The 27,615-nt window shown below is 37.1% G+C and overlaps 1 protein-coding gene across 3 annotated transcripts in view; it reads left to right on the forward strand.

Moving 5' to 3' along the window:
* Nucleotides 1–27,615, forward strand: part of TBC1D16 (TBC1 domain family member 16) — a 142,905-nt gene that overhangs the window by 54,577 nt on the left and 60,713 nt on the right. For all 3 annotated transcript variants that reach the window (XM_043963543.1, XM_043963542.1, XM_043963544.1), the window contains exon 4: nucleotides 13,384–14,011. In XM_043963543.1, the coding sequence (XP_043819478.1) occupies nucleotides 13,384–14,011 (628 nt within the window). The remainder of the gene's footprint in view (nucleotides 1–13,383; nucleotides 14,012–27,615) is intronic.

Raw genomic sequence — 27,615 nt, forward strand, 5'->3', positions numbered from 1 at the left:
TAAACCCATCTGGCCCTGGAAAATTTTTCTTAGGGAGTTCATTGGTGGTTTAATTTCTTTTTCTAAAATGGGCTTATTTTAAGGATTTTGTTTCCTCTTCAGTTAATTTGGGCAGTTTATATTTTTGTAAATATTCATCCATTTCATTTAGATTACTCTTCATTGGTGATGAATTCACTCTTCATTTGATACTGGTAATTTGGTTTTCTTTTTTTTTTTTAAATCAAATTGACCAAAGTTTTACCTATTTTATTGATTAAAAAAAAATAGAACCAGCTCCTTAGTTTTATTTATTAATTCCATAGTTTTCTTTTAATTTTAGTAATCTCTCCTTTTATTTTCAGAATTTCTGACTTAGTATTTAATTGGGGATTTTTAATTTATCTCTTTTCTAGTTTTTTAGTTAATTGCCCGATTCATTGACCTCCTCTTGCTTTATTTTATTTATGCAAACATTTAGAGATATAAAATTTCCCCCAAGAACTGCTTTGGCTGCATCCTTTAAGTTTTAGTATGTTGTTTCATTGTTGTCATTCTCTTTGAAGTTAATGATTGTTTCAGTGATTTGTTGTTTGACCCACTCATTCTTTAGGATGAGATTAGTTTCTATCTTTCCATGGCACTTGATTACAACATATTGTAGGATTTTGATTTTTAATCCATTCTGCTATTCACTTTCCTTTTATGGGAGAGTTCATCCCATTCACATTCACTGTTATATTTAACTGTGTATTTCCCTCCATCCTGTTTTCCCCTACTTTTCTTTCTCCTTTCACCCTGTTCCTCCTCGCCAGCATTTGCTTCTGACCACCGTCTCCCTCATTCTGTCCTTCCTTTTATCAGCCCCACTCCCTTTTCTTTCCCCTTTCCTCTCCTACTTCTGCCCTTCCTTCTCTATAGGGTAAGATACATTTCTTTTTTAAAAAGATAATTTTTTTCTTTTCATGTTTTTATTTATTTAAGTTTTAGTTTTCAACATTTGTTTTTATAAGATTTCTAGTTCCAAATTTTTCTTCCTCCCTTCCCTCCCCCTTCCCAAAGGCAGCAAGCAATCTGATATAGGTTATATATGTACAATCACATTAAACATATTTCTGCATTAGTCATATTGTGAAAGAAGAATCAGAATAAAAGGGAAAAACTTCAAAAAACAGGAAAAGCAGAAACAGTATGGTTCAATCTGCATCCAGATTCCACAGTTCTTTTTTTGGATGTGGAGAGAATTTTTAACATCTCTTGGATTGTTGTATTGCTGCAAAGCAATATCACATTTGATATCACATTTGATATCACAGTTGATCATCACACATTGTTGTTGATACTGAGTACTATGTTCCCCTGGTTCTGCTCATTTCATTCAGCGTCAGTTCACATCAGTTCTGAAATCTGCCTGCTTATTGTTTCTTACAGCTCAATAGTATTCCCTCACATATATACCACAACTTGTTTAGCCATTCCCCAGTTGATGGGCATCCCCTCAATTTCCAATTCTTTGCCACCACAAAAATAGCAGCTATAAATATTTTTGTACCTGTGGGTCTTTTTCCCTTTTTTATGATCTTTTTTTTGGGATAAAGACCTAATAGTGGTATTGATGGGTCAAAGGGTATGCAGTTTTCTTTTGTTTGTTTTTGGTTTGGTTTGTTTTTTGGGGGCAGGGCAGTGAGGGTTAAGTGATTTGCCCAGGGTCACACAGCTAGTGTCCAGTGTTTGAGGTCAGATTTGAACTCAGGTCCTCCTGAATCCAAGACCGGTGCTTTATCCAGTGTACCACCTAGCTGTCCCCCCCCCCTTTTTTTTTTTTTTGCTGCAGGGCAATGAGGGTTAAGTGATTTGCCCAGGGTCACACAACTAGTAAGTGTCAAGCCTCTGAGGTTGGCTTTGAACTTAGGTCCTCCTGAATCCAGGGCTCATGCTTTATCCACTGCGCCATCTAGCTGCCCCCCATATGCACAGTTTTATAGCCCTTTTGGGCATAGTTCTAAATTACTCTCCAGAATGGTTGGATCAGTTCACAGCTCCACCAACAATGGATTAGTATTCCAATTTTTCCACAGCTTCTCCAACATTTATCATTTTCCTTTTTTATCATATTAGCCAATCTGATAGGTATGAGGTGATACCTCAGTTTTAATCTGCATTTCTCTAATCAGTAGTGATTTAGAGCATTTTTTCATGGCAATAGATAGCTTTAGTTTCTTCATTTGAAGACTGCCTGTTCATATCCTTTGACCATTTCTCAATTGGGGAATGACTTGCATTCTTTAATTTATAAATTCTAATTTATGAATTTAATTCCCTATATATTTTAGAAATGAGGCCTTTATCAGAAATACTGGCCCTAAAAATGGTTTCCCAGCTTTCTGCTTCACTTCTAATTTTGGATGCATTGCTTCTGTTTGTACAAAAACTTTAAAATTTGATGTAATCAAAAGATACATTTCTTTATCCAAATGAATGTATATGTTCCCTTTTCTCTCTATCCTGTCTCCTTCCCATCTTCCAATTGACAAAGAAACAAAACCTGTCACAAACATGGTCTAGCAAACAAATTTCCACACTGGTCATGCCCAAAAGGAATACATACACATATAAACATATACATATTATTCAGCATTCTCCAATTTTTCTCTTCTTAAAAAAGGTGGGTAGCATTTTTTTCATCATAAAGTCACCTGGAATTGAAGTTAGACCATTATGCTAATTAGAATTCTTGAGTCTGGCCAAAGAGCTATAAAACATGCATACTCTCTTTAACCTAAGTAATACCCCTACTAGGTCAGTATCCAAAAAGAGGTAAAAAACAGAAAGTTAAAGAACCTAAATGTACAAAAGAATATGGGAGGGAGGAAGAAAATTTGGAAAACATTTTTAAAAATGGATGTTTAAAATTGTTTTGGAGGAAAATAAAATTCTAAATAAAAAAAAAGAATTCCTAAGTCATTTATAGTTGTTTGCTTTACAATATTGTAGTCATAGTCATTATTCTCCTGATTCTCTTCACTTCACTCATCACTCCATACTGATGAGATTTCTCTGAAAATCATCCCCTTTATAATTTCTTACATCACATTAGTATCCTGTCCTGTTGATATATAGTAACTTGTTAAGCATACCCCAATTAATGGCTTTCTTTTCTAATTCCAATTCTTTGCCACTTTAAAAAACTTTAAAAAGAAAAACTAAATATTTTTGTATGTCCTTAGTTACAGTCTGTTTTGCTTAGGATCAGGGCTAATACCTTCCTTCTGATTCTGATTCTGATTCTGATTCCTCATACTTTTCTCCTTTCTGTCCGATTTTCTTTTTGAGTGAATTGTATTTTTTTTACCTAGCTTTGTGCATCAGCATATTCTTTACTTCTCTGACCAGTACAGATGAGAGTAAAGTTCAAGTGTCAGCTGCTATCCCTTCTCTTCCTCCATGTTTAACTTCTCTCTCTCTCTCTCTCTCATTCTCACTCTCATTCTCACTTTCTCTTGCTCTTTCTCCTGCTTTCTTGCTTGCTTGCTTTCTTGATGTGAGTATTTAGAGAGAGAAATTTTCCACTAACACTTGGCTCTGGCTGCATTTTGGTATACTGTCATTTTAAAAATTAAATTAACTGTTGTTTCAAGGATATGTGCTTTGTTTCACCAGTTCTTTGGCATTAAGTTATTTAGTCATTAATATTTAATCATAGGCAGCTAGGTGGCGCAGTGGATAGAGCACCGGCCCTGGAGTCAGGAGTACCTGAGTTCAAATCCGGCCTCAGACACTTGACGCTTACTAGCTGTGTGACCCTGGGCAAGTCACTTAACCCCCATTGCCTCACTAAAAAAAAAAAATAAAATTTTTTAAATATTTAATCATTTCTTCAGTAATGATTATAGTTTTTATTGCTTTATGCTCAGTAGTCAAGTCAACAAGCATTAAGGTGCCAGGTACTGTGCTAAGGACTGTTGATACATAGAAAGCCCTGTTCACAAGTGGCATACAAGCTAAAGGGGAGATAACATGCAGACAACTATACACAAATAAAATCTATAAAAGGTAAATTGGAAATAATCTCAAGGGAAAGATACGGGCATGAAGGGGGATTGGGAAAGGCTTTCTGAAGAAGTCAGGCTTTTAGCTAAGACTTGAAAGAAGCCAGGAGGCAGAGGTGAGAAGAGAGAGCATTCCAGGCTTGGAGCACAGCCAGTGAAAATGTTCAGAGCTGGTAAATGGAGTGTCCTTTGTAAGCAGCAAGACGGAGAGCGATGTTACTAGATTGCAGAGTGCAGGGAGGGGAGTGAAGTTGAAGAATACTGGAAAGGTAGGATTAGGCCACTTTACAAAGGCCTTAAAAGCCAAACAGAAGATTTTACATTTGATCCTGAAGTGTATTGACTAGAGGGGAGAGTGACATGGTCAGCTGTGTGATTTAGGAGGATCACTTTGATAGCTGAAGAGAGCAGTAAAAGACTTGGGGCTGGCAGAAAGTAATAAAACTTAACTAAGAATTGGTCACTCCGAAAACTAGAATGAGCCAAACAGAAAGCCGGATTCCATGAGACAACAAAAAATATTAAAACACGATCAAAAGATTAAAAAAAAAGTCAACGCGTGTTTATGTTTTTTCTTATATATGTCTATACATATGCATACAATAAAAAACAACTTCCTGGAAAGTAGATCACCTAGAGATGGTTACAGAATCACAGTACTACTTAACCACCCCCTTCCCCTGCCCCCCCAAAAAGCCTAGATACCTGTAGATTTTTCTTTATAGAAGGAATTCTATCAGATAAAGTAAGCATTTCCATGTACATAACAGAAAAAATATGATTATATATGAAACTATAAATCAATTGTGTACAACTTGCTTATTTTTGTAAAAATACAATATTTGACCTGTTAACATTCAGAGCTGTTCTGCTTGTCTTCTTTGCATTTCTTTTTGGGCGGGGCAATGGGGGTTAAGTGACTTGCCCAGGGTCACACAGCTAGTAAGTGCCTTGTGTCTGAGGTCAGATTTGAACTCAGGTTCTTCTGAATCCAAGGCTGGTGCTTTATCCACTGCACCACCTAGCTGCCCCTGAGACCTATATTTTTTCTGCCCCAAGGGTTCTTTTATTGCTATTTTTGGGGTTATTGTATCAGGAGCCCTGTGAGCTTAATGTCTTTCCTCTGCCATCTTGGCTCCGCCCCCATCGAGACCTATATTTTTTAATAGCAATCTTTTTCTAGTGATGCCATATGAGGACAAATCATGAAATTAAAGTTAAAGGGCATTATAGAGGCGCACATGGTAGGTATGATCAGGCTGCAACTAATTAGCACATACAAGCAAAGAATTTGGGTAGAAAAAAAATCCTCTCTTCCCTAATAAAAGAATTTTATGACAAAAAAAATTGGCTAGTCACATAACATCAGAGAGATGAATGATGAATTGCCCATGCGCTTCACTGATATCCACACAATGTCAAGAGAACACAGGGAATGACTCCATTTGTTGGGTGGGTTCCTTATACACAGAAATCAGTCACAAGATAGGCAGGCATGGATGGGCTGTACTTTGTTTCTTTGGAGGCCATTACCTACGCTGATGAGATCCCAGATCTACCAGAAGTTAGATAGTCCTGAATACTAGCCTTTCAGATCTTTTTTTTTAGTCCTGTTATCTTAGGCATACTTCTCAGGTTTTGTCGGGGAAATTTTTAAGTCCACCAGAAGAACAAAAACAACAGAGTTTCCAGGCTGAAGCAAATAGGTTTATTGAGAGAGGGTTAGTCCCCCAACAAAGCCAATAGGTTTAATGAGAGAGTTTTAGTCTCCCAATAAAGCCGGTCATCCAGGCATTGGACCTGAAAGACCCAGAATTACAAAATCCATGAGTTTATATACCCTTCCAAAAGTTACACTTGTACAACATTTTATCATTATTAGTTGTGCTTCTAAAATTAAAACATGTTCTTAAGAAATATGAGAAACTACCTAAATGACTATAAATGCCAGCATTATGATAACAATAGGGTGGGTCATTGTCAGGCCACTGGTCAGCAACGTGAACTCTTTATAGAAAAGTATGTCACTCGTGATTACTAAAATATAGCATTGCTGACTACTATATCTTGTGATATATATTAATGCTTGACATTGGAAAGTTAGGAAATGAGGAAAGACTTAACCTTTTGACCATATGTAATTGTAACAAAATAATATCTAAATATAATAAATCACAATTTTCTTAGTTAATATATTGATTGTTATCTTAACCAAATCACTTATAACTATGGTGAATCTCTTATAACTAAGGGATGGGGAAAATCTCACTCAGTTTGTGTCATCCGCAAATCTGATAAACATATTTAAATCATTGATAAAAACATTTTTTTTCTAAGTTGAGTATGAACCATTAATGATTACCCTGTGAACCTAGTTCCAAATCAACATAATTATCTTTCTTCTGTAAGATGGTCTGTTGCCGGGGGTAGCTAGATGGCACAGTGGATAAAGCACCGGCTCTGGATTCAGGAGTACCTGAGTTCAAATCCGGCTTTAGACACTTGACACTTATTAGCTCTGTGACCCTGGGCAAGTCACTTAACCTCCATTGCCCTGCAAAAAAAAAAAAAAGATGGTCTGTTGCCACAAAGCCTCCTAGATCTTTCCCACCAATGAGGTTCTAGAAATTTGGAGATCTTATACTAGAAACCCCTAGGTAGCATGGTGTAATGGAAAGAGAATTAGATTTGGAGTCAGAGGATCTAGGTTTGAATCTTGGTTGTGATCTTGGGCAAGTCACTTAAAGTTTTCTGTGCCTCAGTTTATAAAATGGGTGGGACTCAGAGGAAAATTTATAGTTATGAAAATTTACATGACTAAAATAGAAAGTAAATGTATAGAGCATGTAATTTCAAAGATTTGAAAATTAGAAAAGGAAATAAAAAATAAATACTACAGACCTGATAAAATAAGAACTTTTTTTTTAAAGGGAATAATAATAAATCATTAAAGAACTTGGTTAAAGGGGCAGCTAGGTGGCGCAGTGGACAGAGCACCAGCCCTGGATTCAGGAGGACCTGAGTTCAAATTTTGCCTCAGACCCTTGACACTTACTAGCTCTGTGACCCTGGGCAAGTCACTTAACCCCAATTACCTCACATTCCCCCCCCCCCAAAAAGAACTTTGTTAAAGAAAGAAGAAACCCAAATTGCCAAAACCTTAAGTCAGTGATTCAAGTAGTTTTTATTAAGTGCCTACTCTGTGCCAGGCACCATTTTAAGTGCTGGCAATATGAAGACAAAAATAAGACATTTTCTGCCCTTATGGGAGTTACACTTTTAGCAGGATAGGTACAATACTTAGGCAGGAGAGAGGTAGCTAGGGAAGTGAGTTTTTAGTCTGGTCCAATAGATTATAAAAATACCTTTCTCTTAGCAATGATAATAGATTTGATTTCATTATTCTTCCCAAAGTAGAAGGCAGGGTAGAGGGGCAGGGAGTAGAGGCAGCAGGACAGATGGTGATAGATAGGCTCTGGTGTCCTGGAGGACAGCAGGACAAGATACAACTAAAACAATCATGAGGAAAAGTGATAACTTTCCTAGAAGTCTGGGTATCACAGGTCAGTGATGTAGAGAACAGTGGTACAAGTTCAGGGAGGTTATAACCTTGACATTAGTCCAACAACCTTTGCCAAAGAAATAAATCTCTGGACCAAGATTTAAAAGTGAATTCTGTCAAACGTTTAAAGAGCAATTAATACCTATTCTCCTAAAAAACTTTTATGAGACACCTATCATTCTGATGTTTAAACAAAGGAAAGAAAGAACTTTAGAGCAATATCACTAAAGAATATTGATGAAAACAATTTCACAAGATTATATATTCTGTATTTTCACTATGACTAAGGTGGACTTATTACCAACCTTGGGTTCAAAAATGGTTCAACATTATAATTAGCATAGGTTAAATATAGAAACAAAAAAATAATAAAACCTTTTTGCTTAATAGGTGAAGGGAAGGTCTTGCAGTTCTTATGGATTGGGGCGAGTTTTTTGAATAAACAAGGGATAGAGAAGATGGCAAGAGAACATGGACAATTTTGATTACATAAAATTGAAAATCTGCACAGAAAAAAATCAATAGTTAAAATTAGAGGAGAAACAATTAACTGGAAAAATCTTTGCACTGAGTTTCTTTGATAAAAAGTATGTCATCAAATATATCAGGGAATTGATTCAAATACATAAAAACAAGAGTTGGTCTCCAGTAGACAGCACATGAAGAAGTAGCCACCATATGATAAAAATGGTTCAAACAAAAAAGAAATGCAAATGAAAACACCTGACTGACATACCACCTGTCAATTTAGCAAAACTGACAATTGTTGGAGGTGTTAAGGCATGAAAGGCACGTGAAAGCATTATCGATGACAATGGGAATTAGTTCTAGCTATAATAGAAAGCAGTTTGAAACTGTACCAAAAAAAAAAGTCCCTGTACTATGCATATACTTTGGGATTTTTTTTTTTTGCAGGCAGTGGGGGTTAAGTGACTTGCCCAGGGTCACACAGCTAGTAAGTATCAAGGGTCTGAGGCCTGATTTGAACTCAGGTCCTCCTGAATCCAGGGCCAGTGCTTTAACCACTGCGCCATCTAGCTGCCCCCTATGCATATACTTTGACCTAGTGCTCTGCTACTATGGCTATACCCCACAGAGTTCAAGAAAGAGGAAAGGGAGACCCGTGTACAAAATTTTTTTCTTGCAATACTTTGTTATAGCAAAGAAATGAAAAGTAAAAGAAGTACTCATCAATTTTAGGATGATTGAACAAATTGTGGTATTTGAATGTTATGGAATATTATTGTGCTATAAAAATGGGTTGATACAAAAGAAATCTGATTTATATGAACTCATATAAAGTGAATGAACAGAACCTGGAAAACAATTTATAACATAACATTTTACAGAACAACTTTGAAAGACTTAAGGTCTCTGATCAATGCAATAACCAAAAAGCCTCCAGTGGACTTATGCTTAAGTATGCAGAATGAAAAACATTTTTAGACAAGTACTATCTTTGAATTTGTTTGACTCTGCTTTTTTTTTGTTAGAAAGATTTCTTTTTTAATTGTGAATTTGAGAAAGAAAAAAAGGGACTAGTGATGGTAATGCCCCCCAAAACTCCAAAAAAACTAGAAGGAAAAAGTCATTGAATCATTTTTTTTTAATGCATAGAAGAGAAGGAAGTTCAGAAGGAAACACAACAGGACAGCTTTCAAAATCTCATGTTGATTTTATTGTAGACTTTTTTTTTTAAAAAGCAAGCTCGACTTAATAGAGATTCCCATTTTCATATGCAACCCTCTTTGTGCTCTACTTTATGTATGAAAATACTCATTTTTTGGTGAGTTTAGAACAAACATTTAAAAAATAAAATAATAAAGCTCCCAATAAAAAAGAAAAAAGTATAATTCATTAAAAATCCAAAACAAAACAAACAAACAAAAAGGGGCAGCTAGGTGGCGCAGTGGATAGAGCACTGGCCCTGGAGTCAGGAGTACCTGAGTTCAAATCCGGCCTCAGACACTTGACACTTACTAGCTGTGTGACCCTGGGCAAGTCACTTAACCCCAAATGCCTCACTTAAAAAAAAATTAAATATACCTGTATTGATAGCACTTCCTTTAGCATGATCAAAAACTTATATTTAAAATTAAAAGTACCATTTCCAATACTAGGGGAGCTAGGTGACACAGTTGATAGAGCACTGGACTTGGAATTAGGAAGACCTAAATTCAAATCCAGTCTCAAACTTAGTAGGTGTGTGACCTTGAACAATCACTTTACCTCCGTTTGCCCCTTGAGAAGGAAATGGCAAACTACTCCAGTATGTTTGTCAAAAAGACCCCATGGATGGAGGTCCATGGGGTCACTAAGAGTCAGACATGAATGAAACAACTGAACTACAACAAAATTGTTTCTAATGGAGAAACATTAGGTTTCCTAGCACAAACAGAGGTAAAACAAGAATGTCACCTCTTCCTATTTATGATTTTTTGATGTAGCTCTGAAATTAAAAGAATAAAATCAAAGGAATACATGTACAAAGGGAGACAAAGCTAGCCTTATTTGCAGATTACTTGATGGTGTACTTAGAAAACCCTCAAGAATCAGCTAAGAAATTAGTTGAGGCACAAGGTAGCAGGATTCAAAATAAATTTTCAGTAATCATCAGCATTTCTATGCAGTACTATACTGCTAATAGAAATTCTATTTAATATAACCACAAAATATACAGAATATCTAGGGATTAATTTGTGAACACAGAAAATTTATGTAGGTGCAAATATAAAATAATCTTTATAGAAACAAAGGGAGACATTTGGATAGTCACTATTAATGGTTAAGTCATGTCAGTATAATAAAAATGACAGTTACCTTATAAATGAATTCACAGATACACTATACTATTAGTGAAGTTGTTAAATAATCCATCTAATTCTTGATTTCACTTTGGAATTTTTTGAGAAAAGTGACAGTGATCTCACTCTAACAAATACCTCTAAGGATGTCAAAGATAGATACAGGAGGGGCAGCTAGGTGGCACAGTGGATAAAGCACCGGTCCTGGATTCAGGAGGACCTGAGTTAATTTTTTTTATTTTTGCGAGGCAATAGGGGTTAAGTGACTGGATTTGAACTCAAGTCCTCCTGAATCCAGGGCCAGTCCTTTATCCACTGTGCCACCTAGCTGCTCCTGGACCTGAGTTCAAATCTGGCCTCAGACACTTGACACTTACTAGCTGTGTGACCCTGGGCAAGTCACTTAACTCCAACTGCCTCACCAAAAAAAAAAAAAAGAGACACAGGAGTCCAATATCTGCCAAAAAATACTCAAAGCAGCACTCTTTTTCTTTGAAAAGAACTTAGAAACAAAGTTGGGTGTCTATCATTTGCAGGGAAATGGAAAAATAGGTACATGAAGGTGATCAAATATGATTATAGGAAGGAATGACAAATGAGAAATTCAGAGGTACAAGAGGTTTATATAAACAGATGTAGAGTGAGATAAGTAGAAGCAAGAGCACAATATACATTGTGACTATAATTGAACTCTTGAATAATGGGAAATCCAATGAAGGCACCAGAGAAGAGATAATGAAATAGACTTTCCTCCTTATAGCAGAGAGATAGAGGTCTACTGAGAAAAGATATTAGAGTTACTGTCAGACATGGTCTCTATATCAGGTATTTTTGCTTAATTGTTCCTCTTTGTTAGAAGGGAGGGTTCAATCTGGAGAAGATGTAATGACCAAAAAGCATCAACAAAATATATGTTAACATAAAATAAAGGGGTTCGATCTTTGAGGTCTAAATCTATGATGTCACCCTGTCATGTTTACCCTTCCACCTCTAAATTTATGACCTTGTGATTTGCTGAGGACTCCTGGGTAATTTACTGTGTTTCAGCATTGTGGTATGTCAATTCATATTTATAATTGTCCATTTGTGCTATTGCTACGCATTTGCCTTTCAAAAAAAGTGTTCCCTTTCCCTTAGGGGCTTTTATCTATCTATCTATCTATCTATCTATCTATCTATCTATCTATCTATCTATCTATCTATCTATCTATCTATTCATTTATTTATTTATTTCTGATAAAAAGTATTTTATTGTTTTTTTCCAGTTACATGTACAAAGAGTTCTCAGCATTTGTTTATACAAGCTTTCCAATTTCAGATTTTTCTCCCTCCCCCCTCCCATAGATAGCAGATAATCTGAAATAGGTTTTATATATATATATATAAAACCTAACATTAAACATATTTCTGCATTAGTCATGTTATAGGAGAAGAATCAGAGCAATGAGGAAAAACCTCAAAAAAGAAAAACAACAGCACCAGAAACAAAAGAAATAGTATGGTTCAATCAGCATCTATATTCCACAGTTCTTTTTTTTTTCTTCTGGATTTGGAGATCCCCTTCCATCATGAGTCCCCTGGAACTCTCCTGTACCATTGCATTGGTGAGAAGAATCTAGTCCGTCACAGTTGATCAACACACATTGTTGATGATACTGTGTATAGTGTTCTTCTGGTTCTGCTCATCTCACTCATCAGCATTTCATGCAGGTCCTTCCAGGTTTCTCTGAACTCCTCCTGCTCATTGTTTCTTTTTCTTTTTCTTTTCTTTTTGTTTTTAGTAACAAACATTTATTTTATTTTCCATTTACATGTAAGGGTAGTTTTCAACATTCATTTTCATAAGATTTAGAGTTCCAAATTTTTCTCCCTCCCTTTCCTCCCCCCTCCACAAGATCACAACCAGGTTATATATGTACAATCCACAAGTGTTCTTTTTATCAGTTCATTCTATGGGGGTGCATAGTAAGCTTCCTCATTAGTTCCTTGGGATTGTCTTGGATCATTGCACTGCTGAGAGTAGTTAAGTCATTCACAATTGCTCATGGAACAATACTGCTGTCACTATGCACAATGTCCTCCCAGCTCTGCTCACTTCACTATACATCTATGTTCATTAGTCTTTCAAGGTTTTTCGGGGATCATCCTGTTTGTCATTTCCTGTAGCACAAGAAGGGGCTTTTATTCAAAATAGTTTTTAAGGTCAATGCTCAGATGAAAACAACCATTTTAACCTGTAATTCTTCTGTGAAAAAAAAGAGTAAGACTTTAAATCTACTGTACTGTGTAAATTTAGGCAAGTCACTTAACTTATTTGAGTCTTAGTATCCTAACAACAATAACAGCAACAATAATAATGCCAGTACTATTTACCTCATTGGGTTGTTGGGAAAATCAGATGGTATAAAGTGCCTTCTGTGAGTTTTTTATATATATAAATTACTCTTTATATAAATTATTCTTTAGAAATCTTTAGAAGCCACCTGACATTGTCTTTATCTGTTCTTCTTACCCAAGGTGTCGGGATAGGATGGGATTTGTGTAGAACAGGCTTCTGTGTTGTTGTGCTAGTAGTCAGGGTTTGAAGGGCCCTTGCCTCTAATGTTATCACCATCCTTTCTTAGAAAAGTATGTTTCTCTGCAACCCGAAAGGCATGTTCTTGCTTGCCTACTGTATAGTGATAATTCACCTATCACGGCAGTGAATGTGAAATATCAGCCTTCAGTTTTTATTTAAAATATGTATAGGTACGATACCTTTGAAGTTATGAATATATGAACTTTGGGTCATTTCTTTAAATGCCAGGGCTAGAATATATGATATCACTCGTGAACTTTTTTTGTATGATGAGCCACATCTTGATATGCCAGCATACTTGTTAACATGATGTTATGTATACATACGTGTGATACAAAGGATCTTCTAATATGCTTTTTTCCATTGCTCTAGCTCACTCTAATCCTGATTTATGCTCTTGCTTGCTCAAAGGTTACTTGTGCTTGTACATGGAAAAGGATGAACTTCTCGGGACCACACTCATCCTTGCTTGGGTCCCTAACTCCAGGATCCAAAGGCAAGATGAAGAAGCCCTGCGCTACATCACCCCTGAAAGCTCCCCTGTGCGCAAGGCCCCTAGCAAACGAAGCCGTCATGCTCAGGGCTCTGGAGAGCCTCATCAGCCCTCCCCCGTGGAACAAAGGGACCCTCTGACCCCCAAGGATGAGGACATCTTGGTGGTGGCCCAGAGTTTCCAAGATACTGTCCACATAAGCTCCTCATTAGAAGATGGGGAGAAGCTATCCCAAGGCTTGGGGACAGACAGTCCTATCCAAGCTACCCAGCCTGTCCATAGTGACTCAGGAATCTTATCTACTGTCAGCTCTCAGGATGAGCCAAATAGGTCTGAATTGTCAGTGGATGGTACAGAGGAGGGTCGGGAGTTAAGGCCAGAGCCTGGAGAGGAGGAAGGCTCCTTAGAACTCTCTGCTGATGACGTGAGCAGAGACAGTACTTTTGATTCTGATTCTGATGCCTTTTCTTCACCCTTCTGCCTCTCGCCAATAAGTGAAGCCCTTGCCGAGAGCAGCAGCTCGGTTTTTCTGGACAATGAAAACAGGTGAGTTATTTGAAATCTACTCTTAATTTATGGAGATTTTAGTCCCAATGTAAAACACTGCATTCTGTTGTACTTGTAAACCAAATGACAAATAATCTTTTATTCCATCATGTGTTCTGATTTTTGGTTTGGAAAATATAGTTATAATACCTTTATGAGGCCTAGATTTGGAACGTTTAATGGAAGTAAAGTTTGTCACTTGCATTGAAAACCAGGACTTCATAGTCCTGCCATCCCTTCTGGCACACATCACTCCCACTGATGGCATTAAGAAGGATGGTTGCTATTCTCGTATTACATTCACTTTGGGCTCCCAATTAAGAGAGTAGTATAATAAGAACACACAATAAGAAGTAGTTGTGTTCATGACTACGATGATAAAGCCCTGTGATGCTAAACTACAAGGCAGAGTTTTGGTTTCCTCCACTGAAAGTACAGGTTATCCTGTGGGCTATCTGGAAGATACCCTCGATACACATACCCAGTAAGTCTGTAACATGTTTAGTGAAAAAGCTTTATGAGCCAGCTTTTTATTGTTCTATATATCTATAGTCCAGGCTATGCAGCTGTACCACCTTCCAGACAGTTTGGACACATGATCAAAGTGCACTGGTGGGTTCAGGAACTGTGTGAGTTTAGACTGTAGTGCTGAAAGGCATGTTTGTGGCATTTTCCCTACTTGGAGCTGGCTAGTCATTGATAACACCTGGTTGGATGTATTGCATTCCTATTTTTAATGTTTTATTGATTATCTTTTTTTAAAAATGCATTGTTATTTTCTGGTGACTCTTAACTACTCCTCTCCACCCTACTAGAATGTACTCATTTAATGAAGAATTAGAATTAAGCAAAAATGAATCAAAACATTGGCAATGTTTATATACCACATCGCACACTTACTTTCTATCACTTTAGATGACTGTCAGTCACCTCAAGTAACCACTAGTTTCTACATAGATCAGAGTTCTTCCTGTTTTCATATTCATGATTATGGACATTGTATTAATTGTTCTCCTGGTACTGGTCTGCATCTGTTCATACAAGTCTTCCCAAGTTTGTTTTAATTCTTAACCCTTATGTCACAATAATATTCCATTACATTATATACCACATTTTGTTCACTACCACATTCTCCAGTAGACTGGTGCTAGTTTCCTTTCAGATCTCTCTACCAAAATGTGTTGCTATACTTTTTATATAATATGGGACCTTAGAAAACTGTGTATTTTAATGATCAAAATAATTTTATATAATATGATAATAATTTGATATTGCAAATATCAGAAGTTTCTGACTGAACTGCTAGTCAAATTGCAGGGTTCTACAAAACACAGTTTGAAGAATTTTAAAAAACATTTTTATTTTTAAAGTTTTGAGTCCCAAATTCTAGCCTTCTTTCTTTCTCCTTCCCCATCCCTGAGATGGTAAGCATTCAGATACAGGTTATACATATGCAATTATATAAAACATTTCCATATTAGTGGATTAGTGTCCCAATTTTCCCCTCCAACATCCAACATTTTCCTTTTTTGTCATATTAGCCACTCTGATAGGTGTGAGGGGGTACCTCAGATTTGGTTTAATTTGCATTTCTCTGATCAGTAGTGATTTAGAGCATTTTTTCCATATAATAATAGTTAGTTTTATTTCTTTGTATGAAAACTGTATGTTCTTATCCTTTGACCATTTGGGGAATGACTTGTATTTTTATAAATTTGGCTCAGTTCTCTATATATTTGAGAAATTAGGCCTTCATCAGAGATACTGGTTTCAAAAATTCTTTCCCTGTTTCTGTTTTGGTTGCATTGGTTTTGTTTGTGCAAAAGCTTTTTAATTTTATATAATCAAAATTATTTATTTTATATTTTGTAATGCTCTCTATATCTTTGGTCCTAAATTCTTCCTCTGCCCATAAATCTGACAGATAAACTATTCCATGTTCCCTTAATTTGCTCATGGTATCCATCTTTATGGGTAAGTCATGTACCCATTTTGACCTTATTTTGGTATAAGGTGTAAGATATTGGTCCATACCTAGTTTCTGCCATACTGTTTTTCAGTTTTCCCAGCAGTTTTTGTCAAATATGAGTTTTTGTGAGGAATGCTGTTTTACAGCATTAGACTTTATATGCCAAAGAGAATAATATGCATTGATTTGTACAATATTTTGTTCTCTGCAATCATGACTTTTTAAGGTGGTTTGGATTAAAACAGACATTCAGATATGGTATTAGTAGATTAGTAGATATGGTTGCTCTCAGGTGGTACCATAATGGTACTGTTATGACAGTAGCATTTCACTTACCTACCTCTCAAGGCTTTTGACCCAAAGCCAGTTGTTTGGTTTTGACTCTAAGATTCCCAACTCCACCTGAAGACTTAGTTAAATCTAGTTCCTTAGAATGACTACTTGTGTCTATTTGGAGCCATTGGATTGATGATGTTCAGATTCTGAGATGGGTTTGGAAGACTTGTGATAAACTGAAAATGATAGGAGAGGATCCTTGTCAGTTGACTTAGGATGGTGAAAAATTCAAATTAATATGACTTTACCAACATCAAGTTCCATAATACTGTGAAAAATATACCAGTAATTCCAGTTATTGCTTTAAAGTTGGGGGAGTCTAAATTGCATCGGTCAACAGTCCCTACTGTATTAAGCATCTTCTACATTTGATATACTACCTTCTTTCTTTTTTTTTTTTCCTTTTTTCTTTTTTGCGGGGCAGTGAGGTTTAAGTGACTTGCCCAGGGTCACACAGCTAGTAAGTGTCAAGTGTCTGAGGCCTGACTTGAACACAGGTCCTCCTGAATCCAGGATCATTACTTTATCCAATGTGCCACCTAGCTGCCCCATTACCTTCTTTCAAAAAAAAAATCTTATTATATTTCTAAATATATCCTTCTTTACCCTTGCCCAGCAAACTATCTCTTTTTAACAAAAAGTTTCTAAAAAGAGAAAGAAGCAGTTCTGCAAAACTAACCAACATATCAGCTGAGTCAAACAATATATTCAATATTTCATAATCATAGTCCTTCACCTCTGGACAAGAAAGATGTTTTTTTCAATTCTTCTTCTGGTCAAAGTATGGGCATTATAATAACATACTGTTGAGTTTCATTTTACATTTTCTACTTGCATTGTAGTTTTTGGATATATTTTCCCCCTAATTCTGTTTACTCAACTTTGTTGTTCAGTCATTTTTTGAGCTATGTCTGAGTCTTTGTGACCCGATTTGGGTTTGGTTGTTGTTGTTGTTGTTGTTGTGTTTTTGGCAAAGACACTGGAGTGATTTGCCATTATTTCCTTCTCCAGCTCATTTTACAGGTGAGGAAGCCAAGGTAAACAGAGTTAAATGACCTGTCCATGGTCACAAGGACCTGAGTACCTAGATACCTGAGACCATATTTGAATTCAGGAAGTGGAATCTTTCTGACTCCAGACCTAGTGCTGGTATCCATTGTGCCACTGAGCTGCCCCCCTTTACTCAACTTTGCATCAATTCATATAAATCTTCCCATCCTTACAGAACAATATTCTGTATATCCATCTTGATTATATTCCATTATATTTGGGGACCACTTTCTCCATTCTTCAATTAATAAGCATTTATTTTGCTTCCAGTTTTTTGCTAACACAAGAAAGTGCTGTTGTGAATATTTTTGTGTGTATGGAACCTTTCTGTCTCTGACATCCTTGTGGATACTTAGTAATGTGGTCTCTGGAACAAAAGAATAAGGACATTTTAATTACTTTTTTCCACATAATTCCAAATTGTTTTCCAGAATGGTTGAGATAATTCCCAGATCTAAGCAGCAGTATATTGACACATACTTTTCACTGATTAATTTATATTCAATCATAAATTGCATTTTATTCATTTATTCATTCATTCATTTATTCATTTACTTATTTTTGCAGGCAATGGGGGTTAAGTGACTTGCCCAGGGTCACACAGCTAGTAAGTGTCAAGTGTCTGAGGCCGGATTTGAACTCAGGTACTCCTGAATCCAGGGCCGATGCTTTAACCACTGCGCCATCTAGCTGCCCCCCAAAATTGCATTTTAATCAGAGAAACTAAAGAAATTAACTTACTCGATTTCATTTTTTAAAATTTACCAAACTTTACTTCAAAAATAACAAACTTTGAAAATGAGACACAATCCAAAACACAAGTCTTTTTTGGAAATATTATGATGTGCTTTGGCATATCCAGTAGTCCTCAAACCACAAACCCATTAGCTGACTTCTAAGTGCTTTCCAATTCCTATATTCTGTGATTTATGTGAATCTTCTGACTCCGATTAGACTGTTATTTCTGCCATACCCATACTGCCTTCTCCATAAAATCATAGCTCTTGATCTATTAAAAAGGGAGATTGTGGGAATGTCATTGTGCTAGAACCTGATGGAGCCCATGCTCCACAAATACCTCAGTAAAATTCTAAAAATAATAGAATAATAAAAGAAAATCAAAGTGAATTATTTATTAATTCCTCCATTCACTCCAGAACTTCAAAAAAGTCTGCCCAAATCCTGCACAAGACAAACATGGAAGTTGCCCTGCAAAGAATTCTGGTCCCAGAGGCAAAGTAGCCCTGGAATGCCAGCAGGAATAAGGCCCTGATCAGCAGCCACTTCAAATCATCATTAACAGAAGAATTGCCCCTTAGCAGCACAGTTCAGGCCCTGAGCCAGCATCTATGGCAGGTTGGGCCAGAGACATAGCAAGACGCAAGGCCTGACAATTTTTACAGAAGTACAAGCTCCCAACCCAGGAATTGGGGCTGGAGACAAAAGTAAATAAAAGAAAATGTCAGACACAATGATGAAATACCTTGGATTGAGAGATGCCCAACCTAGAAGAAAAGAATAATTCCACAAAAACTCTAATTAGAATCTCAGAAGAGGGAAAAAATGTTCTGGCCAAAAGGATTGCAAGGGTACATAAAAGAAGGGGCAGCTAGGTGGCTCAGTGGTTAGAGCACTGGCCCTGGAGTCAGGAGAGCCTGAGTTCAAATTTGGCCTCATACATTTAACACTTAATAGCTGTGTGACCCTGGGCAAGTCACTTAACCATGATTGCCTCATGCAAGGGGGGAAAAGTACATGAAAGAAATAAAACAAAATATACAAAATGGAATAGCTGGGAAAGGTGAAGAAAATTAATAACAACAATATTGTTAAACCTTACCCAAGAACTAAGTAAATGCCCTGAAAATTAGAATAGGCCATTCAGAAAACAATAGTTCAATGAGGCATGAGGGAAGGTATATTAAAACCAACTAAAAAGATTAAAACATATGTATATATGGAATCTAGTAGCATATATGAATTTTATATATGTATATACAGGTCAGTTATTTTTCCTATTATATATATTATATGTAATGTTTTATATGTATTATGTTATAGATTTTTTCTATTGTATATATGGAATATAGTAGCAGAAATAACTGACCTGGAAGACAGATGAAAATCCCTGAAAATCATGACCAAGAAAAGGCTTTGGTACCATATTTCATCATCAGAAATCAAAACTGGTGAGATCTCTCAGACCCAAAAGGCAAAGTGAAAAAAAAAAACTGGAAAAAAAAATGTACTAGTCACCTCCTGAAAGAAACTCCAAAATTAAAACTCAAAGAAACATCTATTCTAGGTTTAAAAACAACAACACTATAGGCAGCCAAAATCAAAAGTGTTTACCAAGGAGCCAGTCAGGTTCTCACTGTAGTTGGCTGCTGCCACCCTAAAACAGTAAAGAGCTTGGAGTACCATGTTTCAAAAGGCAAAAGATTAAGACCTTACAATTAACAGTAACTTCTCTAGTACGACTGAGTATAAACCCAGAAGGGCGGGATGTCCAATCTTTCCAGATGAAAAAGACAAGAACTGAGTGGAAACTTTGAAATGGAAACACAGGAGTCAAGAGATATAGAAAGGTACACATTTTGATTAATTAGAAGGTATTTTGTGGGAATGAGGGGCATCTAGAATAGAGGGCCAGGCCTGGACTTAGGAAGACTCATTTTCTTGAGTTCAAATCTGGTCTCAGACACTGACTAGGTGGTAGTGACTTAACCCTGTTTGCCTTAGTTTCCTCATCTGTAAAATGAGCTGGGAAGGAAATGGCAAGCTACTCCTGTATCTTTGCCAAGAAAACCCGAAATGAGGTCATAAAGACTTGGACACAACTGAAAAAAAACTAAACTAATTAACAACATGTGGAAACAAATTGTTTACATGCTAATAGAAGGAGAATAACTAAGTGTCTTTCTCAGAACTCTGATAGCTTTTGGGTCATTTAAAAAGTTAAATATGACAGAGGATCTGTGGGGTGATTTTATTCTGTTTTGATGATCCTAAGAGAAGATGGAAATGGGAGTGATGAGGAACAATACTAGGGAAGAGGGGGAGGAGGAGGAGGCTTGATATCTCAATAATAGGAGTACATGAGTATTAAAGGATGGAGGAAGGTGTGGGGAAAATGGGCACCCCACGAACCTTACTTTCATGTAAACTATCATACAAAAGAAGACTGAATACTTATTTCTCTTTACTCTTCCCTCTTTCTCCTCTGTACTCCATATCCCCCAATACCTACACACACACACATACACATGCAGGATTATTTAAAAGTTCATTAAATTTAGTAAAGAAATACATGGAGACATAGATGGGGAGATGAGGTTTTAAGAGAGGGGGCAGGGGCAGCTAGATGGCGCAATGGATAGAGCACCAGCCCTGGAGTCAGGAGTACCTGAGTTCAAATCCGGCCTCAGACACTTAATACTTACTAGCTGTGTGACCCTGGGCAAGTCACTTAACCCCAATTGCCTCACTTAAAATAAAAATAAAAAAGGAAAATACTGATATTAAAAGTGAGCCTTTAAAAAAAAAAAGAGAGAGGGGGCAGAGGGAGAGTGAATGTGTGTGTTGGAGTAAGGTAGTCTGGGGGCAGGAGCTGGGGAAGAAAGAAAAATTGAAAGCCAGGTATCCAACTCATTGAGTGCGTGAGTGAGGGAGGGAGGGAGGAAAGAAGGAAAGCCAGACTCAGGAGTCTACAGATAACAGCTACCAGGATTTTGATTGGATGGTAGATATGAATAACATGAACCTCAAAGGAAGAAAGATTGCTGAATGACGGAAGAAGGAGGAAAACCTGGAAGTGGCAATGGGGAGCATGGTGTATTCCAGCTCTCCCACCTCTAACAATTGTAACCAAAATGTCTTACACTCCCTCTTCCAAATCCACATCCACAGAAGGCCCCTGAAAAGAACTCATCCCTCGGCCCAAATGTGGAGCTGGGGCCAGTGATCAGGACAGAAGATAACAGGAATGTACACAGAAGACAAGTAAAAAGTCACAAGGAGAGTCATAAATAAAATTCCTCAAGAAGATCGTGTTGGTGTACAAAAATATTTATAGCTGCTCTTTATGTGGTGGCAAGGAATTGGAAGTTATGGGGATGCCCATCAATTGGGGAATGGCTGGACAAGTTGTGGTATATGAATACAATGGAATACTATTGTGCTGTAAGAAATGATGAGCAGGAGGAGTTAAGAGAAACCTGGAGGGTCTTGCGTGGGCTGATAATGAGTGAGATGAGCAGAACCAGAAGAACATTGTACACAGTATCATCAGCATTGAGTGTTGATCTACTGTGATGGACTATATTCTTCTCACCAATGCAATGGTACAGAAGAGTTCCAGGGAACTCATGACAGAAGAGGATCTCCAAATCCAGGGGAAAAAAAAAATAAAAAAAGAACTGTGGAGTAGATGCTGAATGAACCATACTATTTCTTTTGTTTTTGGTGCTGATGTTTTTCTATTTTGAGGTTTGTCATCATTGCTCTGATTTTTCTCTTATAACATGACTAATGCAGAAATATGTTTAATGTTATTGTGTGTGTGTGTGTATAAAACCTATATCAGATTACCTGCTGTCTAGGGGAGGGGGGAGGGAGGGGAGGAAGGGGAGAAAAATCTGAAATTGGAAAGCTTGTATAAACAAAAGTTGAGAACTATCTTTACATGTAACGGGAAAAAAAATTAAAACACTTTATTAAAAAAGAAAAAGAACTACGGGGAAAAAAAAAGATCATGTTGGGGCAGCTTGGTGGCACAGTGGATATAACACCGGCCCTGGATTCAGGAGGACCCAAGTTCAAATCCAGCCTCAGACACTTGACACTTACTAGCTGTGTGACCCTGGGCAAGTCACACACTCATTGCCCTGCAAAAAACAAAAAGAAAATCAAAAAAGAAAAAAAGAGAGAGGACAGCATATTTAAGGGAATAGTCCTAAGTAAAACAAACTCCATTGTTGGGGGAAAAAGGAAGAGGGTATGAAAATAAAAAGAAGAAAAGAGCGATCAGAAGTGGGCAAGGGGAAGACAGTAGGATGAAAAGAACCAGAACAAGCTACTCTTCATTGCACATATTAATAAATGCCTTCTCTTTTACCCTCCTTTTTTCTTAAAAAAAAAAAAAAAGAGGATTTGGGCAAAGAAAAAACCAAGAGTATAGGATGGAGGGAAATAAAAATTAATCATAACCATGAACATAAATTGAAAGAGGATAGAAAATGCATTAGCAAAATAATAGTGTTATGTTGTTTACAAGAAATATACTTGAAAGATAAAAATTCAGACTTCAAACAAGGAGCTGGAGCAGACTCATGCTTCAGGTGAACTAAAATATAGGAGAAGCAATCAAGATTTCAGATAAGAATAAATGTAATCATAATAAAAATAGCTTAGCAGTGAAACAAAATTTGCTTAATGGCACTGTGAATAATAAGAAAAAAGTTGAGACTAAATAGAATTGTAGGAAAATTAGATGATCTATCTCTGTTGATTATTGAATGGGAATAGAAAGGAATTTACATATTTCAGTGTATCACTTATACAAAAATTGACCATGTTTTAAAACTAATAAAAACCTCACCAGAAATGGTTAAAAAAAATAAATAGTAGTACTCAGCATATAATACTGATCATAATGCAATAAAATTATGATGAATACCTTAATTGCCAAATTGAATGGCCTTATCCTTCTTGACTCCTGTCAATCACCCTCTTCCTTTTGATACTCTTTTCTAGCTAATTTTCCATGACAGTATTATCTCCTTGTTCTCCTACCTATCTGATCATTCCTTAGTCTTTGCTGGATCTTCATGAGTCTCCTTATAAGCATGGGTGTGCTATAGGTCTCTGTCTTGGGCCCTCTATTCTTTTCCCCCTCTGTACTGTTCCACTTGATGATCTCATCAGCTCCCATGGATTCAGTTATCTCTATACTGATGATTTTCAAGTCTACCTGTCTATTCTTAACCTCTTAGCTGACCTCCATTCTTGCATACTCAGTTGAATATTAGACATCTTGAATTGGATGTCCTGTAGATGCCTTAAATTCAACATGTCCAAAACTGAACTCATTATCTTTCCCACAAAACTCTCTCCTTTTCCTGACTTTCCTATTGATGTACCACAATCTTTAGTCAGTTAGGCTTGGAACCTAGGTATTATCCTCAACTCCTCATTCTCCTTTCTATCCCCATATCCAGTGTGTTGCCAAGGCCTGTCAATTTTACAGTTTTCACCTGGTTGCAGTATTTGGGGATTTCTCTGACTGACTTCTCTACCATTCCCAAGAAGCGCCTTATTGGAATAATGCCATCATCAGCTTTGGTACTCCCTCTGCTTCTCTGATTGGAGGGTGGGGTCATGAACCGGAAACCTCCTTCAGCTCAGATATCTCCTCATTTTTCACCTGGATGCACTACTTTGGGACTTCTCTGCCTGACTTCTCCACCATACCCTTAGGCTGGACCCTTCCCCTGCTTCCCCTGGCTTTTTAGCTTTATTTTCTGTCTTCTCCCATTAGATTGTAAGCTATTTGAGACCTGGAAATGTTTATCTTTTTTTCATATTTGTAGCAGCTAAGAGGAACAGGAAAAGTTTCATGTATGTAGCAGTGTTTTACCTGGGCCCTAAAGGCTTTCAACAGGTAGATGTGAGGAAAATGCACCCAAAACATATAAGCATATGGACATGAGAAATGGAATGACATGTATGAGGATAGCAAGGCCAATCTGGCTGAAGTGTATAGAGTGCACAAAAAGGAGCAGTGTACAAGAAAGCTAGATACAGTAGAAAATTTCAATTACATAAAATTTAAAAGCTTTCTAATGCACAAGGTCACCTAGAATAAAAAGGGAAGTGGAAGGGCAAGGAACAAACACTTATTAAAGCACCTATTCTGTGCTAGGAAAATTGAGAGGGTAAATGTTTCCTCAAGCAACAAATCCTGAAAAGACAATGTTGGATCATGTGTTGGGAGGGTTGTCTTTACTTATATTATTGTTTATTTCTCTTTAAAGATCAATAGCCCAGGGGGCAGCTAGGTGGCGCAGTGGATAAAACACCAGTGCTGGATTCAGGAGGACCTGAGTTCAAATCTAGCCTCAGACTCTTAACACTTACTAGCTGTGTGACCCTGGGCAAGTCACTTAACCCTCATTGCCCTGGAAAAAGAAAAGAAAAAAAAGACCAACAGCCTTTAGAAAAACAAAACTAGTCCCCCTTTTAAATTATGAGGATATTGAAAGGTAGTCAAATCATTTTCCCTGTCCCTGAGAGAAGGAAGGTCAGATTCTTACTGAGGAAGATCTCTCCTGGGAACTTTTTTTGCCATTGCAAAATACATCTGAGAGGATAAGGGAAAGGAAACTGTTCTGTTAGACTCTCCCACTGCAATTCATAAACCAGGATGATGCCTCTGGGGGATCTTGATGCAACTTTGGCCAACTTGTTGCATATTATCTTTCTACTGTGCGCTGTACTGTGCCTCCCAAAGGAGCTGATCTATAAATTAGCTCCATGTAGAATTGTCTTGAGGAAGAGGCGGGCAGAAGCAATATTAGTAGTAACAGAGTTGTAAGGACAGTCAGGGGATGCTTGAATCCCATCTTCATGGCACCCCTCAGTACCTGCTTAGATCAAGTAATCCATGGCCAGAAAAGGCCTCCACAGACTTGACAACAGGTGCAGTCACAGGAAGTATGGAAGTAAGTGATGTGTTGGAGTTGCTAAGTCGATCCTAATGGTCCCTAGGGGAGCCTAAAGGAAGCTGAGAATTCCTATTCTGCCTCCCAGGACTTTGGGCATTTCTATTGCAATGCAGCCCAATACCTGATGAAATCACTCTTGAAATTTACAGGGAGGCAAGAGTGAAATGCCTTTTTTTGGGGGGGGGGGTCCTTTCTTTGGAACTTATCTGTATCCTTCTATAGTATTCTGTTCTGTTAAACTTACCTTTTCTTGAAAAATAACCACAAAGGGCATCTTTCTTTTTTCTTTTCCAAGTTAAATTTTAGGAACCTGAAAATGTTTTCTGTGACAGGCAGGTATAAGAAAAGAAATCAGTTCAATATATTTATTGCCTCCTAGGTACTGCAGCTATGCTATATACTAGCAAGAATAATAAAAACCCTCTATGGTGTGGAGCTTATGTCTATGACAAGTGCCATAACATATCCAAAAGAAGGGCTGTGTAAGTTCATTGGCGGGAGGGACTAGATCCTTTTGGGAGGGGATCAGGAAGAGCTTTGTGACAGAGAGGAAGGTGGTGGTACAACTTTTTGAAGTATTTTGAAAGATGGTTAGGATTATGACAAGCTGTGGGGTTGGCATGGGTCTGGGCACATTCTAGGCAAAAGGAATAGCATAAATAAAAGTCAAAAAGTATGTGATGTGTTTGGGAGGCAGTAAGAAGTACAATTTGATTGGAACATAAGCAGTGGTATGTTGGTAAATATTTAATCATTGTCTCCTTGAAAATGTATGTATGTCAAATCCAGCTTCAGATACTTGACACTTACTGTGTGACCCTGGGCAAGTCACTTAACACTCATTGCCCTGCCCCCCCAAAATGTATGTATGACATACTTTAAGTTTAATCTGCATTACTAACATTTTATCCATTACTTTCTTAAGTCTATATAATCAGCAAAACAATAAATCAAGTCCTGATTTATCATATTTCCTGAGAGGTGTAATGCTCACACTGAAAATTTAACATTTTACTCTTGAAAAGTGGTTGGAGCTGGCTCCAGCACATAGCTGGAAGGAGAAATAGAGTTAATCCTGTAAAAAGAAGTTGAGACCATATTAAAGAAGGACTTAAAAGCCATGCTGAACCTAGACTTAATGTAACAGGCAGTGAGTGGGTAGTCACTGAAGGGGGTTTTTTAATCATAAAAGTATTTTATTATTTTCCAGTTACATGTAAAGATAGTTTTCAACATTTGTTTTCATAAGATTTTTATTTCCAAATTTTTCTCCCTCCCTCTCCTCTCCAAGACAGAAAGCAATCTGATATAGATTATATATGTACAATCACATTAAACATATTTCTGCATTAGTCATATTGTGAAAGAATCAGAACACAAGGGGAGAACCTCAAAAAAACCAAAAAACCAAAAAAACCCCAAACAGCCAAAAAGTAGAAACAGTATGGTTCAATCTGCATTCAAAACCCACAGTTCTTTTTGCTGGATGTGGAAAACATTTTCCATCATGAGTCCTTTGGAAATGTCTTGGATCACTGCACTGCTAAAAAAGAGCCAGGTCTATCACAGTTGATCATCACACAATGTTGCTATTACTGTATACAATGTAATCCTGGTTCTGTTCACCTCACTCAGCATCAGTCCAGTCTTCCCAGGTTTTTCTGAAATCTGCCTGCTCATCATTTCTTACAGCACAATAGTATTCCATTACATTCATATACCACAACTTGTTCAGCCATTCCCCAATTGATGGGCAATTCCTCGATTTCCGATTTTTTGTCACCACAAAGGGAATTTCTATGAATATTTTTGTACATGTGGGTCCTTTTCCCTTTTCTATGATCTCTTTTGGATACAGACCTAGTAGTGGTATGCACAAAGGGTATGCACAGTCCCATAACTCTTTGGTTCCAAATTGCTCTTGCTCTCCAGAATGGTTGGATAAGTTCAGTCAGTGAAGGTTTTTAAGGAGAGTAGTGACTTAATTGGAGTTGTACTTTAGGGAGATAAAATTGGCATCTGTGTGCATGTTGGACAGAGCAATTTTTTTGGCACTGGTGTCCACATAGGGCCTTTCATCCCCTTTCCTTACATCTTCCCCATTCCTTTCATTTTCAGAGAAAAAAAAGAGAATAATCACAGGATTATAAAGAACCAGAGAATGGTAGAATTAGCACCCAACAACCTTGCTTGCTGAGTTTAGGGAGAAATGCTGCTTAGGTTTCCAAAATGGTTTTGAGGAAAAGGTGCTCCACTCAAGAGGGAGTCATCAGGGCCAGGACATGCCATAGAAGAGATTTATTTTCGATATTTTCTTTTTAAAGAAAAAAAATTAGTTAATTAACGCCTTTTATTTTTACATCATAGGCATTCTGGGTATGTACTCCTGAACCCCAGAACTGAGATTGATCTCTCTTGTAACAGTAAAACAGTCCAGCAAAAAAACCAATTTAGTGATCATATCTGACATTGTATGTAACATTCTGACCTCAAAGTACCCTAGTTCTCAGCCAAAGTGAAGGAGG

This window comes from Dromiciops gliroides, chromosome 4, assembly GCF_019393635.1.
Source record: "Dromiciops gliroides isolate mDroGli1 chromosome 4, mDroGli1.pri, whole genome shotgun sequence".
Lineage (NCBI taxonomy): Eukaryota > Metazoa > Chordata > Mammalia > Microbiotheria > Microbiotheriidae > Dromiciops > Dromiciops gliroides.